The 17,818-nt window shown below is 32.2% G+C and overlaps 1 protein-coding gene across 2 annotated transcripts; it reads right to left on the reverse strand.

Moving 5' to 3' along the window:
• Positions 1-5,620: 5,620 nt before the first annotated feature.
• On the reverse strand, positions 5,621-8,972 carry LOC109543913 (GATA zinc finger domain-containing protein 14). Of its 2 annotated transcripts, none has more exons than XM_019913965.2 (6): positions 8,500-8,972; positions 8,050-8,444; positions 6,181-6,284; positions 6,095-6,130; positions 5,912-6,044; positions 5,621-5,854 (listed from the first exon to the last, which is right to left on the reverse strand). In XM_019913965.2, the coding sequence occupies exons 1-6, from the start codon at positions 8,925-8,927 to the stop codon at positions 5,790-5,792; spliced, it is 1,161 nt and encodes a 386-aa protein (XP_019769524.2). In that variant the 5' UTR covers positions 8,928-8,972; the 3' UTR covers positions 5,621-5,789. The 2 variants fall into 2 exon arrangements, with proteins under 2 accessions (XP_019769524.2, XP_019769442.2); XM_019913883.2 differs by having other exon boundaries at positions 6,181-6,290.
• Between the last annotated feature and the right edge of the window lie 8,846 nt (positions 8,973-17,818).

A 17,818-nucleotide genomic window follows, 5' to 3' on the forward strand; every position in this document is an offset into this window, starting at 1 on the left:
GATGATTGATTGGATGATTGCTGATTTATTAATTTCTATTTATTGATTATTATTAGATTGACAACTTCACTTTTCCATTGTTACACACCAAAAAAAACCAGCACAAAAATAATGATAGGACGCCGAACTGACACGTTTATAAATGTTCTATCCGCGCCAACATTACCCTACAGATAATAATCCAAAGGATTTAGATCAGGCGATCGAGCTGGCAAGTTTACTGGGCCACCTCGACTTATCGACCTGCTTGGAATCAGCTGCATCATCAGCTGGAAGAACATTTCTAACCGAGTGCTTATAAGAGTATCCTCTACCAATTCTTGCAGATCATGTTGTAGAAAATTTAAATTCATTCCTCATTCTAACATAAAATACTTTTTAAATCATGTTGGTGGCTTAGAATCCAAAGGAAAAATTCGGTACTTGCTTTTGAGAGCATATTTCACTGTTTCAGTTTGGCCACCTAATTTCGGGACACCCTGTATATTTCATTACTCATAAAATATGCACGCCCACGAAAAAAATAATTTTATGAACTAAAAACAAACAAACATTACTTACATATTACAAAAATATATATTTTTTTGTGATAATGTACCTGATTCGCATGCTACAGGGTTCTGGGATGATTTGGACTAAAGAATTATTTATATTGAACATTCTGCACGAGATTGTACTTTTTTGAAAAATCTGACAGTTAAATAAATAAACTATAAAACTTAATTAATACATTGGAAGTAATAATAGAGTACATTTGATTCCGATCAAAATTGAATCAGATTTAATTAGTCTGATTATATGTGTTTGAAAATGTAAAATTTTCCAGTCAATATTTTACATAATAATGTTCGCTACAAATAACGTTGGGCTATCGCTTGAAATTGGGGAGTTTTTCTGGCTAATAACCCGTCGTCAAATAACATTTATTCTTGAGGTTTTGCAAGCACGAGTCGCTTTCATCTTCAGATGCAGTTTGCTGGAAAGCGTACACTGGTACACTTCGTTGAAGATGCTCAGGAAAATGCGCAAAAAAACTCGATAACTTCAATGTTTATCATGCTTGAAGCTAGAGTTTTTATGCGGTTTTTACAATTTTGAGGCGAAATTGTATATTTTTATTACATATTTGTATATGTAATCCAAATGTGCATTTGGATTTTACATATTTAATCACTTAGTAATAAATTGTTGCAACAGACGATAAGTCTGATCGTTTATTGCAAAGTCTATATGTCTGCGATAGTGAATAATTAAAATTTACACAATAACATCGAAGCATCTTTATTCATAGTCAATTATCAGCAGTTTGCACATTGAGAGTTCAAGAACTTTTAGAAGAAACAACACTGAAACTTAATTTGGACGCAGACATTTTATTTCTGAAATTGAAAATCGCATTGCACATTTTAGGTTTTAATCCATTAGTGCATGTCTTGGTCTCAGGATGGAGAAATTAAATGTTTCCGCCTTTCCGGAGTCGATAAGCTTTTAGCTGCCGCTACTAAACGCCTCTTAATGACAACAAGAATGCCCTAATACAATCAGTGCACCGATTTGGTCGGATTTCCCAAGCCAGTTATGTTCTTAACTTTCCGAGATTTGGGGAATCATTGGCGGGCCCGGGCACAAGGAGATAAAGAAACTTTGGGAATTTTCCTTGTTTACGATTTAATCAACAAAATAGCCTCTTTGCAAATAGAAGTAGAGCCACGGACCAGACACCATCTAGTTTTTCCATTCACTCCAGTAATACACTTGACGCAAAAATCATTGTTTATATTTACCAAAATATTACATTCAATCCATTAGACAATTTTTTTTAGATAAAAAGCGGAGATATGTGGATATATGTTTCTATTAAAACTGTCAGGAAAAAACTTTAAAGCAATAGACATGTAAGAAGGCATGTAAGAAGATTGACCAATAATTCACCTCCTTATGACTAAACTGAGGCCCAAGCAGTGCATTGAAAAGTGTTTTAGGATAATCAGTTATCTTTAATTTCCATTGCCCCGTCTCGATCAATTGACACGAGGAACAAATAAAACGTTAACTGAATTCATCCTTATCTAGTTTAATGGCATTGCAACGCCAGTGCGAGATACTCGTTTTGAGTTTAGTGCACCGTTCCGAATCAGTTATGACCGAAATTCTGGATCGGATGAATGCGATAAAGGGTGCAAACTCTTGTTCATGGTAAATCGCTGCTTTAAAAGCGGAAGAGGTTCATGTAAAATTTAATGTTAATGATGGAGAAATTGTTGTTTGCATGCCAAGACCTTAAAGTGGACAGTTTCAGGATGAGCGGGAAGTTGCATTAAAGAGCTGCAAAATTTCAGGTGTCTTGTACATGCAGGTTTAAAGTTATTTATGTTTCTGATAACATTGTTTTTTTTAGCGTGTTTTATGGACAATTATTGGAATTATTGTTGAAGCAAACATTTTTCAGAGACCCGCTTCAGAGGTCTTCTTTCACAATTTACATTTCTTCCTTCATGGTTAATATTTTATATTACATTAAGTTTTCTTCGAAATTCTAAATCGCTTGTGATTATTCTTATCAGCATCTGTTAATATTAGCTGTGGATAACAAGTTAAAATGGTCAAAACCTTGTTAAAACTGTAAAGTTTAATTTACTGTAATGGATATGTTTCTCAAGGTAGTTTATAAAAACGATGACAGAGTTTATGCATATTGAGCACTTCAGGAATAAAAAAATGGTGGAAAATTCTTATTTACTGGCTCTGGAAAAATCTTTCGATGGCTGCACTGGAAGAAAAATTATCATTCAAGAAACGGATAAGGAAAAAAATACTCAAATCAATATTTCAGCAATGTCTTAACAAGAAGCAACCAAACGACGTTCAATATGTCTTACATTAATAAGCACCATTAACTGATTACATTATAATCTTGTAGAATGCTTAACGAGGGTTGACTTAGACGTAGACTTTTTATTGGGCAAGTAATTATCAAATGTGATGTTTTCCTTGCTTCATCTAAAATTTAGTTAATGCTCTATGAATGCTGTCGAAAATTCGGATATTTTGCAATAATTATTGCTGTAAGGGACTGGAAGTGTAGTTATCTTAAGGACCTGTAGAGGCATGACGCAAAAGGGTTTTATAACCGAGTTAATAGTTAAGAAAACAAGCAAAGCAAATTAAATGACTATTTATATATTTTTTTGTTGGGCTTCGGATTTGCTTCAGTTAGTGTGATCAAACAATCAGAAATTATTCCATTTTTCTACATATCCATTTGCATTTAATATGGAAATGTTTCTAGCTATTCGCAATTTCAAGCTGACGAAAAAGTACTTACAAATTACGTAGTTCCCACGAAGTATGCTTTGAAAATTGTAAAATTGAATACATTTCAGTATGGTGCATGTACAAGGCTTCTTAACTCCCGGATAGTTGAAATTCATCATTATCATCATCGCTCACTCACTACCAACTTTGATCGATCGGATCGATTTGATCTAAGTAAAAAGTTTTGAAATCCGTTTCCCACGTCGAATTTGAAACAAAATCAAACAGTTTTCTAATAAAAAACTAACAGAATAAGTGGAAGTTTATAACAGATTATTTGAAAATATCATCACCTCAATTCCTCTGAAGACTGCAGAGGTTGTTAAAAAAGTGGTTTTTTAGGTTTGAGTTAATTTTTTTTTCTACTCAAAAACGCTCTGTGTTGTAGAGTTACTGACGATCTGGAGGTCTTTTACGCGAAAAATTACAATATATATTTATAGCTTTGTCAAAATTTAGCAAAAACTTTTTTCAGCGTCGAATTCGAGGCGAAAACGAAAATAAATTTCTCACGTGTTTCCCTGAAAACCATTAAGGTTTTATTCGAAACCGATTACAATACTAAAAGTTTTTAATCGAAAACGCAAACAACCATTTTTTTCTGATGATTTTCTTTTTCTCCATTTTTTTCTGAGACTCAGGAAATATAAGAATATCATAACAAGTAAACGCAGTCAGGAAAATAAATCAGAATCTAATAATTCATTCTGGTTATTTTTCCAAAAATATTTCCCCGAATTTAAAAAGCGAAAGTTTATAATCATTTATTTGGAAAACTCTTGGAAACTGGGGTTTCTATACGTTTCGGTCAATATTTCTAAACAACACTAAGCAGAAAAACCGGGTTTTGCCCTAACGTTTTACTGTATAATACTGGCAAACTGAATCCTTCAAGCGAAAAATTAAGAGATCGATTTTATAAGAACACCTTCTTTCTTCTTTGGATTCGGTTCTGTTGCAGGGAAAATCGAGATGACTTTTTTTAGTTGTTTGAACAAAGTAGTAAAACGTTACTCAGAAAAACTGTTGATGACTGATGATGATGATTGTTTTTTTAGATGTGCAAATTCCAGTCTCGGATCTCGTAAAGCTTTAATAAATGACTTATCATTCATTAACCGTTGAGTTATAATTCGTTAACTCAGAGAGCAACAACAACTCAATAGCGCAACTCAACATAGTGTTACCCAGGCCTAGAATGAAGGGGCTGTAAATAAAACAGATGTGATTTTTTTTCATGGAAACAAAGAAATAATTTTTCCAATGGCAATATAAAGTTTTTTGATTTATCTACGTGATTTGTTTGGCAATCCTACTGAAAAAATCAATGATTTAAATTGGAATTTTTTATTAATAAATTTGTAACATTTTTACTAAAATTAGAGCCAATTTAAAGAACATTAAGTATAATCATATTACGGCTAAGCAAAGTATAAATCCGCTATGTAATGTTCGAAAAAATTCCCGATGCCGCGTACATTTTAATATAAAAAAAAACAAACGTTTTATTAATATTTATGTGTCACAACTGTGAGGGGTCCGAAAAAATTAAAATTTCAAACTCATAAAACCAGTAAAAACTTTTAATGAATCTACCGGTATAATAAATTCCAATTTCGAAATCTAATTAAAAAAGTGTTGCTTTTTCACTCATCGAGCGTTTCAATCTGAGACGTTCTGTTAATTGAACGGATTCTCGGATTCGCTCTTATCTTGGATCTTTCAGTTTGGATTATTTCCACATATGTAACGGGGTAGGAAAACCGTATTTTAATTTGTGTTATGGGAGCTATGATTTCGAAATGTTTTTACCGCGTTCTGAGTAGGATATACTTAATATTTCCCAACCATTAAAGACTTTCTTTTATACACTGTGCAGCAAATTGAACACATAACTTTAACATTCTCCAAATTCAAAGGGAAAATATTCTTAGTCTGTGGTCCGATTTCAATAATTCTTTCATCGAATTCTATTCTGTTCCAGCTCAATTCTAGGACAAAATTCAAGTAATAACATAAGCAAAAAATGAAACTCTTATCTTTTCTTGCTCAAAGTTTGAGTACGTCTTCAAGCAACATCGCCTAGTTCACACAAAAAAGTATACGTTCTTATAGTCTCATGTCTTCTGTGTAATTTACATGTTTAATAGTCGTTTTTTTCTAAACCATTCAAAGAGCTATTCATTTTTTTTTTGACCGGTCACATTTTCAGTGCGAAGTTTTGAAGAAGAGTTACTGGTTTTTAATTTATAGAATATAAGTACAATTGAAATTTTAAATTATATTCTTAGCTTAAAAAAACAACAATATAATGGTAATCATAAAGGTATTTAATTGATCTTCATGCAAAAGACTTAAATTTCTAGGATTAAGTGAAATGTATTAGAAATATTTATTATTAATTGTTTGTTACTAACTCGGTTTTACCAATATTTATATCCTATCAACGTTACCAATGAAAGCTAATACTAAAGTTATTCTAATTCTAATTCTAGACATTTGGAAAGCTCTGTGGTCATCTCGCAGCCATCATCAGTGTCTGGTAAAATAAAAAATAATTTTTATTAGGATCTTAAATAATCTGTTGCAGCATTACCGGATGCCGTGAGTTTAGAAAAACAGCTTCTAGCCTTCCTTAACTCTTTTATTCTGTCCATGTCATTTCCAGTGACATGTTCTTGAAGCCATTTAATTAACAGTGTTTCTGAAGGGGTTTTGTCGTAATCCAACTAAAAATTATTGGATGCATATTTTGTAGAAAGTTCGGAATATTACTTACCAGGCGGAGATACTCAAATATGCACTGGCTAACGCACTAAAAGATTACGGTTATATATTTTAACTTTGCTATTTCGTTAGACTTACTTGGCTTCTTTCACTCCTGTCTTTATCTTCCTTATTGAAATAATTATATCTTTTGTTCCGATGCGAAGGTATCTGAGATCCAAACGTTATTCCAGAATTGTATTCTGAAACTATTTAACTTAAACATTTCTACAACATTTCTGATTATAAGGTGCTATTTAAAGCTGGAACTTCAAAAATCACAAAATCATGAAGAATCTGCAACGTGTACTTTTGAGACAATAAAAAGACTAACATCTTCATCAATGATGTTTTTTATTGAGATAAAATGTAGAGAATGACATGTTGCTGGAAAACTAAGTTTTTTATTCGTATCGTTATATATACGATTATTTAGATAATAGTTTGTTGTTGCGGTCAAAAATCTTTTATAGTAGCGAAACATCAGGAAACAATTTATGGTATAATGAGTTAATAAACCAGCAAAATTTTCTATTTGCTGTTCATGGCCTCCTGCTAAGCCTATTTTCACTTTTTTGACTGCTTATTCTTCCCTTCGATTCAGTTAAAATTAAATAAAGAAAACATTTGAACAATTCATGTTTTTATGCGTATAGATACGAATTACGTATTTTTCATGATTTTTACTGTGTTGGAAATATGCTTGAGCGTTACTTAATTATTCAGGGTACTTTTAACTTAATTTCAATTGAAATGCACGATTACCTAAAGTTAATTTTAGGTCAATAATAATAAATATGAAGAAAAAAATAGTGTGAGGTACGGCCAGCTAGAGACATTAAAAAATTATAAGTAACTGAAATAACTATATATTTTGATGGGACACAGCACATGCAGCTGTATTAAGTTTTAGTTATAAATCATTATCTGATACATTCACCAGCAAACGGGTTTTAACGCTGATTTTCAAGTGTGGAAAAGATAGCTTTGATTAGACAATTACAATTGCTACGTTTTGCTGATTAAAATTACATATTTCTTTTACATTAAAAAAATATTTGCTAAAAAAGGTGATAAAGAAATTGAACTGAATTATCAATGCAATTCAACTCAGAAGTTAATTATTTTTCTTGTACATTATGCTGATAACGATAATGATAATAACGTTTTTACTACTATTAACGCAAACTTCTGTATGTTTTGAATGTCTCTATCAACCATAAAAATGGCTAGAATTAGTAAAACTAAAGATTATAAACTGAATAAAGACTCAAAGGCAAAAGGTAACAAGAACGTATAAATTGTTAACCACTGACAAATCATAGAGCACTTTCAACTTACAACAATGTTACATTATTGAATTTTTAAAATCATGATCATTAAAGATTTTGCTGCTTTGTGCTTTATGTTAGTTTTAGTTAGTTCTCTGATTTACAGATGCATCGTTATTAGGTTTCTTGTGTTCATTTTATACATTTTTTTAAGTATTTCATAAAACATTTCTAGGATAGTAGAGTTTTTATAATTATATCATTATTTATCTTCTACTATTCAGCATTGTTTTGAGATTGTTAACATTTTGGTCAGTTGCGATTTTTAAGACTTTTTTTGGACAAGGTTTTTCGATTAAAATGCTTCTGGGAGATAAAGTGAGAGGCGAATAAGGCAAAAATAATAAAATCTGAGCTATTTAAATACGTATATCATTTGAAGATCTCTGTAATACGCCACAATTCATAATTTAATATTAATTGATCTCTTATATGCAAAATTTTTAAAGAAAAGTAAAGCAATTGTGTTTTCATATACAATAGTTAAATACGTTCTGTGATTGAGGTGTCTTCAATGATGATTTATTAGCAAACTGACACATACACCTGCTTCTAAGTCCCAAAATATACAAACTTTGCGTTTGATATTTTTCGCATACATTTCTTTACGGATTTTATCTAGTGGATTTGAACTTACCAAACATATTTTTTCCGCAATTTCTGTCAACATTATCGCGGCAATCATTATCTGAAGAAGTAACTCGATGAAATCCGTCAGAGTTTGGCCCATAGCTATTTCTCATATCAAATGCATTGGAGCTACCAGCTTGGTATCCTGTAGTGGATTCCCCAAATCCACTACTTTGGGAATTTTCGTTAAAACGACTTCTGTAATCAGTGTTCGGACGATTCAGTTGATCTCCATTGGTGGACATGCTACTATAAATGTTACTGGGGCTTCTATGGTCGGTTTGGTAATTCATGTTATTGGAATTATACGGATTCTTGTTTTCATTGTTTGCTTGGTTAAAATGCTGGGTACCATATGAAGACTCAGCTGTATTTGAACCAGTGTCATATCGCTTGGGAGATCTAATGTAACAAACATTAAAATCTATTTTTATTTTCACGCATTTAAACAAATTACCGAAACATGTTCCATTCTTCATTTTCATTGTTCTGGGAACCATAAGTGGTGCCGTTTCTATTGCTAGACCATGAATTGCCGGATGATTCATTATTATCATTTCCATAACCGTTACTTTGTCTGTCTGGTCGGAAATTGTTTATATTATTTTCTCCTTTAGAAGCACTGAATTTGTTATTGGTGTCGTCCCCATAGCGATTTCGCTCACCGTCGCACTGTTTTAGGAGTTTCCATGCCTCAGTTCTTAAAACATTTTCCTTTTCGTCATTGTCTTTGTTCCCATCGCCATTGTTTCTTGCCTTTGTCTGGTTTTTCAGAAATTGTTTTAACGTGAATTGTTTATCGGCATTAAGAGATACTGCCACTAAACTATTTATTGCAAAAATTGCTATAACAAGAAACACGTTGCGCCTGCATGTGAGTATCATGTTGGAACTGCACTGAAGCACCAAAAAGCTTCTCAATGTATATTAATGGAATGAGAACTAATTAAATAATTGTGCAGCACACAATAGAAACATTGTACTGGTGAGTGAAAAGGTCAGTACTAATTTTCTTATTCATCGAGTTTATGAAATATTTTGTCACTGATATGTCCAATTGTAATACGGTCTGCAGAAATGATGAATGTTACATTTACCGGTAAACGTTTTTTTTATACCATGCAATCATTTAAATTACCGCAATCATGATTTAGGTAAATTAGTGTCTGGTTCTTTTATATCTGACTATTCATATTTTTCATGGAAAAGAGGAAATTTAATAGTGAAATTGTTTTCAGTATAAAGACTATTATAGATCAGTTGGTTTTTAAGTGGCATATTGAGCGGCAACTTAGGAAACGCACAGAGAAAAAATATACATTTTTAACACAAGGTTATTGGTTGAATTTTGTCCACTTCCTATTGCCGTTCTTTCAAAAATATCGTTTGTGATATGAAATTCACCTACATATATTACTTTTAATCTAAAAACTCTTTAATATTTAAAACAATTTTTTTTAATTTTAAACACTTTATTAGTATTTGCCATTTTAACTTCTGCAGAGCAACAGTTATTTTATTTTTCGGAGCTACGTGTGATAGTCAAGTGGCTGATAAATTTGCCATTGTGTCTGTCATTGTCTTGAATGTTGTGCCATTTGTCTTGAATGTGTGCTACTTGGTGACCAATTCTGGCTTCAAATGGTTCATGAATTATTAATTGTAATAACATTTGGTGTGTCAAACAATAAGTATTGCATACAGTTCCTCTAGAGCCCCTTATGTCGCAGTTTCATGAAGCAAGAAAAATAGTAAATATTTTAGAAAAATATTTAAGAAAAATCTAATTTAAAATCGTTAAGTGTAACGTTAGAACTCGAAATCATTAAAGTAAAACTAAGTTAATCAATAAATGATAAAAGTAAAAGACAACGTAAAATTTGCTAACATGTTTCATGTAATAACGTATTAATTATTATTCTGCTATCTTACTTCCTAAAAAATAATTAAAATCTGATTATTTAGAACGCAAGAAAATGACTCAACGTAAACCGAATAACGTTGAACAGGGTACCTACCACAGAACGATCTATAAACAAGAAGCTAATGACTTAAATCGTTCATTAATTTTTAATGTATATTTGGCTAGCAGTCATCCTTTGTCTTAAAATTGACGTAACTGTGCTTTGTGTAAAATTGTTACACTTTTACGTCTCGTTCTTCTGATACAGTTTGTTTTAAAGCAAATAGACTGAATGTTAAGTCTAGTTTTACTTTACTTCCTAGCCCGGAAACATGCCAATGATCCACAAAGGTTTTCACTTACTTTTCGTCCATAAATTATATATATTCTTCTGTCTTCCCGTTTCCAATCTTCAGCGGTCTCTATCTGTGGCGTCTTCATGAGCTAAACCACGGTTTCTTTTGCACCTGCTCTTTGTCTGATGTCCTGATGTCTGACTCTGGCAATTTAGATATTTCTTCATTGCGCCGCAGATAGTCTAATTCCATGGTATTTATTTATACCAAGTTTCATTTGGGAATTCAGTGTCCACAATTCTTCTTTCTATTATATATGCTTTTTCACTTTTCACATCAATTAATTATTATTTATTGACCATCTTCGTAGAACTTACGAAAAACTTACTATGTATAAAAGTTATATTAGCTTGCAACATACAGTTGGTTTGATATTTTTATTAAGTTTTTTAAGTTGATGTTTGATAAATATTTGCTTGACTTTCTCTAAGGTTTATAACGGCTTTTTCCTATTTGTGACTTTTTACACGTTTAGTTTTTCTCAAGCAAATATTCCGACATTCACACACTTTCACCTGGAGTGTGTTTTGAAAAAGTTTCTCCTTGGATTTTGTCCCAGAACTGATACGAACTTCTTGGTCTAATATTTAACTTGTAATGGTTATTTTCGATATATTTTATTATTCTATAGCTGTTGTCACAAATATTCCAGAAACTCTATTTACTGGGAAAATTCTATTTACTGTAGTCCCACTTTATAACGGATTGGTTTGAGCTGTTGTAATTCCGATGAAGTGCCAACCCACACATTTTTCGCAGCACGTGGCTGTTCTTTTTCGCTACGAAAACGTTATTGTGCCCGATGGCCACGTCTTGAACTTAAACCACCCTTATAAACAAGTTATTATAGACATCGGCAAAAGTTTGTCGCAAAAATTCAGGGCACGCTTCTTCGTTTATACTGTAAAACTTCAGAGACTGGATCAGCGCAATTTCAATTACAAGAGGAAATCGTTTTATTGAACTAGATTCAGTTTTTATTAAAAAATGTACCTTAAGCTAAGCAATAAACCAATTGCACTCATAGGGTTTTTTTTTGAGTATAATATAATTCAACATTCAAAATTTTTGGAAGTAATATTGTCAACCTTAGGTGTACAAAATAGGGTGGCATTTAATTTTGAGTTATCGGATTTTTAGGGTCCCACCCCGCAGAGCGTTTCCAACTTAAAAAATAATAATCTCTAAAAACGTTAACGTAGTAGGGCAATTTTAAAATGTGTCACAAACGAGTTTGTTTCTTAAAACTTGGATAAGTTTGACGATAATCATTCACAACTTGTAAAAGAAACTGCTTTTGACCTTCATAATTTTCTATAAAATTATTATACTCTTGTATTAATTTTACTCCCCTTTCTGCGACATTGTTCACAACTAATAAGTTGTTAAACGAGCGGACTTCCCAGGTGTCAAGTGGGGTACTTAAGAAATCAGTTGATAAATGCAATCTTTTGAAAACGTTCAATGTTTCAGAAAATACAAAATTACTAATTTTCTTTGAAAAAAACACTCGATTCAAACATTTCCTAAAAGGGCAGATTCCTAAAACTTTGGTGTCCGCTACCATTTTCAGTGTTTCAGCCCTTGGCATATTCGTATCAGAAAATGCTAGATGAACATTTTCAGGAGAGAGATTCTACAAGTGTTCACCGAATTTATTCATTGCTACTTGAGAAATAGAGGAACAAAGATATTTAGAAATTTTCTTTAAAAACTGAAAATCTTGTAAAGGAGCTTCTATTATCAATGAAGCTTTAAACCAAGCTTGAACGATGATGACGATTGAATGAACTAAAAATATACTTGCATCTCTAAATGCTCTTTCTTCTAAATTAGGTACTAAGTTTAAATTGTTTTCGAAATATAGATATTTTTAAAGTATAAGGAGCTTTCGACATCTACTTTGCACGATGGAACGAACCCGGTAAGCGAAAGAACATACCGGAAGGTGGATATTTCCCAAAAAATAAAATTGGTAATTCAAGTAATTATCTATAGTACTCTCTAGAATGTTGTTTGCCTAACGATTTTACAATATTTTTAATTTTAAAAAATCATCTGTTATACTGGGATCAGATTTTGAGGAATATATTTTAGGCCGCGTTTCTCGAAACCTTAAAAAAAATTATACATCTGGTCCAGATGTAGAAGTTTTCAGTTTTATTTCAAACGCGTTTCTTAGTACTAATTCTAAAATATCATGTCGACATGGCAAGTACAAAATATTACGTTCCATTGACCATCCATTCCACCATTATAATATAACTATTTAAAATAAATTTATTAGGATTTATTTATCTTTTAGACGATTAGGTGTGATTAGAACATTGATGGTTTAAAAATGCCTTAAGCTCCAGTGTTTTTTAAAAATGGTCAATTTTGAGTTCTTTATGTGTTAGTTTAATTATATTTTTTCTGCGCTTGATTTACTTCTTTTTTTAACTTTCACAGAATCACAAAATAATTAGTAACCGGCTAATTACATCGTCTAAGCGAGATTCTCACAACAAACGAAAAATAAGACATTTAAAATCAGCAAAGCCGGCTAAAACTGTTTTTTACTATTTATGTAAATAAATACTATACTGCAAAATAATACTGTATCTTGTTGGTGCTATTTTTTCGCGCTTGATTTGTTTCTTTATGTAATTTTTTTGGAATCACAAATATAAGATTGGCCGAACGTGATCGCAGTACAGAAACAAAAAAAGGTGTGAATATTACACCCTAGTTTTATATAAAAAATTAAAAAAAGAGAAATCTAAACTAAAACTGTCAGCCTAAAACTCTCAACATGGAAACCGGCTTAAGGGATCAATTACTAATCGCCCAGACGAGTAGGAAAAATCGGCTCTGTTTTCGCCTATTTAGCGACTAGTGAGGTAAAATTCTTTTCTAGAAATCCATTAGTGGCTTAAGGTAATCGGCAATGAACACTCTGATCTCTGGGTTCTTGATTTATTTTTGGTCGATGAAACAAATCTGACCTAGATTTACATGTCAGTACAGCCCTTTTGTCTATGTACAAATGTTGCTGTCGGTGAATAAACTATGATCTAGATACCGTTTAAGGATAAAATATTCCAAGACTTTGTTCATCTTAAAGTGATATCAGAGGCTCGGATGAATAACTCATGCAAATGTCTTCTTTTTTCATCGACTTTACGATCATTCGAGAATATAGAGATAAACGTTATCCGCAATTCGTTGGAAAAATTCAGAAACGTAATTTGTTACCATTTTATTGATCAATTGGAAGAAAGAAGCAATGGAAATGTTGGCGTTGGTGGGTGCAATCAGGGATAATCAGAAGAAATATTTTTGAAGCTTCATAATTTAGAACCACCATAGAAATTGCCACTGTTGTTCAACTTTTGTATTCGTTCACTTTGTGGTTGCCAAAACGTCGGGGAACGTGTTTTTGTAAAAACCACTTATTTTATTGTTAGTAAACGCTAACAATAAAATAAGTATACTGTTTATTTAATTGTTTTATACAGGGTATCCCGTAAGCTGATGATCAAAAAGGTACTGCGATATTATTTGGACCAAAAGAAGACGATCTGACCTAACTTTTATCAACAAAAATTGTCTGGCTCCTCTGCTATTGATGGTCAAAGTTCAGAGAATGGTACGATGTATTTTAGTGAAACTCGCTGTGAATTTGTTCTTATGTAAGACTCATATTTTGATGAAACAATCGAGTTCAGCCGTTTTAGACAAGTGGTGAATTCTTGAGTGTCGCGGTACAAAAACTACTAGAACTTTTTAGTTGGAAGATGAAATCAACTCATTTTTTTTAGATTGATGCACTAATCAGTTGTTCATAATTTTGTGCTCTTTATAAAATCTTGTAGCATTCATAGTTTTTGCGTAAAAAACGTATGTCTGTTTTCTAGTCAGTTAGCAATGCTAGACATTTACTGCAAATATACGCCGCATAAAGGCGTACGCTTTCACGCAAAACTCTAATACTCTGACATCACTTCTTCATTAGAAAAGGTAATTCAAAATGAATTTGTGAAATTGATTGACAATGATTTTATGCCTCGTATCACGATATTTGCAGTTAATGTCTACATTGGTAAGTGGCAAGGAAACAGAAAAAAAAATTTTTCACAAAAACTATGAATGTTACGAGATTTTACAAAAAGCACAAAATTGTGAATAAATGATTAGTGCATCAACCTAAAAAAAATGAGTTGATTTCATCCTCCAACTAAAAAGTTCTGGTAGTTTTTGTACCACGGCACTCAAGAATTTACCACTTGTCCAAAACGGCTGAATCGGAATCAAAATATGAGTCTTACATAAGAACAAATTCACGGCGGGTTTTACTAAAATACATCGTACCATTCTCCCGATATTTCATAAAAGATAATTTTTTTGAAGAACTTTGACTATCAATAACAGAGGAGCCAGACATTTTTTGTTAAAAAAAGTTAGGTCTTATCGTCTTCTTTTGGTCCAAAGACTATCGCAGTACCCTTTTGATTATGAGCTTACGGGACACCCCATACAGGTGTAGGTAATACAGGTAATCCTATATACATAGGAGATTCCTAATTATTTCCTCTCGTCTTTAATTCTAACTCCCTCAAAATGAAGCATCCCATTGGGATTTTCTTTGCTATTGGTAAATGCTTCCTTCCCCATTCTCGTCTTCAAATATTGCAGTAAAACAAAATACTGCGTTCTTAAAAACCGTCTCGTGTCCGAAATGTCTTAATATCACTAAACACATATATTCCATCTTCATCGCGAACGTGAACTAAACTATCGGGGTGCATCATTAATTCGATCCAATTTTCCAAGTAAATCGGCTAAATCCGTTTCTTTCTATAATCAAAAGCTCGATTTTTAGATTATTGAAAATGGACTAACTTCCTTGAATATTCTCTTTGATTTCAAATGTTTTATTTTTCGTTTATCCAAAGTGCGTGTAAATGATGTGGAATGATAAAATCCAACATAGATTGATTTCTTCTATAAATAATTGACTCTATTTATTGGTGTGTATATGAATCGTTTTTAGTAAAACATGCAAACGACTCAAATAAATCAAAAGGTGTCTGATTTTACCATTAGGGTCTCAGGTTAGCTCTAGTATTTTCTAATAGTCAATTAGCCAACTCACAAAAACCAACAAAAATTATTAGGAAAGTGTGATTTAACATTCGCAGCCATAAACCGTGATATTCTATTCATAAACGTGCCTAAGCCATATTTGTAAATTTTCGGATTTGTATTAAAACTATTTGATACCCAGTTATCATTGAAATTATTACTGGTTTTAAAGGATTATTGCAGACCTCATTAACTGAACTGATCGCTAGGAAGTAGGGCTTATTTACCCAATAGTTTAGCGGTAAATGGTAAATACTTAGAATTAATGATGCTTAAAAGGTAAATAGTCTTGGTGTCCATTTACAAGCTTTCTTTACGTGCAATTCTGAAGAAGATTGGTGGAAATACGGCACACATCCTCATATCTCCAACGCTAGCGCGAAAGTTGGCAAAACATTTTCAATTAAAAGTAATTGGAGCGATTTTTCGCACCTGAATCTTTTATTACGTCGGGGAATTGCGGAAATACCAAATTAAATTATATAGTGCGCCCACAAATTTCATATGGCGCTGAATGCTTTTCTTTACCAGATCCGACATGTGTGGAATTGCCAAATATATCCTGGGGTAATGAAATTTAATTGAATTTGAACCGAACATCTAAGAAATGTGTTTCTGCGCTCAAACGCTGATGGGAATTACATAAATCAAGATTCCGTATAGGACAAGTCCTGTGTCGAGAATTATTGGCGAAATTAAATTTCAAGATTATATCCACATTTAGGTAATACCTATAGCTAATTAAATCCAGTCACTTTGAGATTAGTAAAATTCTGCCCAAGAAGACAGGTAAGAATATGCCATTTTTTATTTTATCGGTCAAAGATAGAGAAACATAAAAACATTCGATATGCCACAACAGAAATCAACGACCTTTTTATGTAATGACTTGTCGCAACTTTTAGTTTCTTAGATATAAAAGATAATCTAACTTGCTACCAAAATTATTACTGAATGAAAACTGGCTTAAATGATATTGTTATGATATTCTTATCTTTTCTGGGTCTCAGTCGAAGTGTGAAGTAAAAGTTTTGAAAATTGTTTATTTTATTACGTTTCGGCGAAACAACAGCGCCATCATCAGATTTAAAATTTACACAAACTCTTTGCGTCTTTGCCTTCTTGAAACCTTAAAGTTGTCTTAATCAGAAGTTCTAAATCAGAATTAAATATTATATGAACTTCTTTTATAAGTTAAGATTACAATTTTAATGGAAGAATAAAAAAACAGTTCTTCTCTTTATAATAGAATATTGTCTTGTTTAGTCCGTTGCGTTTAGTCTTGTACACTTGCATATAGCAAAAAATTCATATAGTGCTGTGACTATGGTTCGTTCGTAGAAAAACATTATTTTCGTTGCTTAATTCCTATTATTCCACTCACGTCTCATACCTTGACTTTCATAAAAACTAACGTGTCAATACTAAATATAACTATTTATTTTATAAAAACCTCATCACATTGTTTTCTGTATTAAACCTGACGGATTGTGATAAATCAACTCGTTTGCGAAAATTATCCAGGAAAAGCTGATAAAATAAACAATACTTACAGTTGCCGCTCTAAAAGCTATTGAAGCCATCATTGATGATTGAGTTCATAAGAAACACCTTGTTTTATATGATCAGAATAAAATTAAAAATGTTAAATGCTTTCTCCCAGTCTCATGAATTCGTTGTGTTAATGTTCTTGTGAATATTGAATAACCGGAATAGGAATGGCAACTGTATGTTCTTGAATAGGAGTTCATAAATTCACGTTTTAGAGCTTCCGTGAGCTGCTATGGAGCATGTTATGGTAATCTGTGATTAAATAATGAAGTTATAGGAGAGCTAATGAAATTCTATATAGAGTAATTAATGATGAAGCATTAAATAAAGAGTCATGTGATCATCGTAGTGCAGATCCTGTTAAAAATTGCATATGAATGGGGATGGCTTGAATGTTGCCCAATGAAGAACTGATTAGATCAAAGACTCGAATTTTCATGTGATACTAGAAAGCTTCTGGGTTACATGAACTTTTGACTTAATAACTAAAATCCATTCTCTGCAAAGCTATAATTCGTCAGATAATAGGTACCCTTTATTACAAATTACCGAGATTCCCTGTTAAATTTCCGAGTCTAATAAAGGCGACGCAATTTATCCACGGCGTTGAACACCTTTTCATGTGCATCATGTGTACTTTAAACGTTAAGGCACGTTTTCGAAACTATAAAGGTCTTGTAGAATTGGATTTTGGCGCCATACCGACGGCTATTATTGTTTTCACTCAAATAAATGCCGATTCGTTTCTGTGTCACAAAGAATCTTAAAACCCTGTTTCCCTTTGTAATGCTGTTCAAATTGGAAGTTACATTTATGGTTTTCGCCCCTTGCACTTGTTG

This window comes from Dendroctonus ponderosae, unplaced genomic scaffold (assembly GCF_020466585.1).
Source record: "Dendroctonus ponderosae isolate FM_Combo_2020 unplaced genomic scaffold, Dpon_F_20191213v2 Dpon_F_20191213_436, whole genome shotgun sequence".
NCBI classification, from domain to species: Eukaryota; Metazoa; Arthropoda; class Insecta; order Coleoptera; family Curculionidae; genus Dendroctonus; species Dendroctonus ponderosae.

What these genes read in the sequence shown, in the direction of transcription:
- LOC109543913 (XM_019913883.2), bottom strand. Translation starts at nt 8,927, where the DNA reads ATGATACTCACATGCAGGCGCAACGTGTTTCTTGTTATAGCAATTTTT. An exon ending in GAAGAATGGAACATGTTTCG is followed by an intron (nt 8,445 to 8,499) that starts GTAATTTGTTTA and finishes TTGTTACATTAG; the next exon opens with ATCTCCCAAGCGATATGACA. An exon ending in TTGCGGAAAAAATATGTTTG is followed by an intron (nt 6,291 to 8,049) that starts GTAAGTTCAAAT and finishes TAAGTTAAATAG; the next exon opens with TTTCAGAATACAATTCTGGA.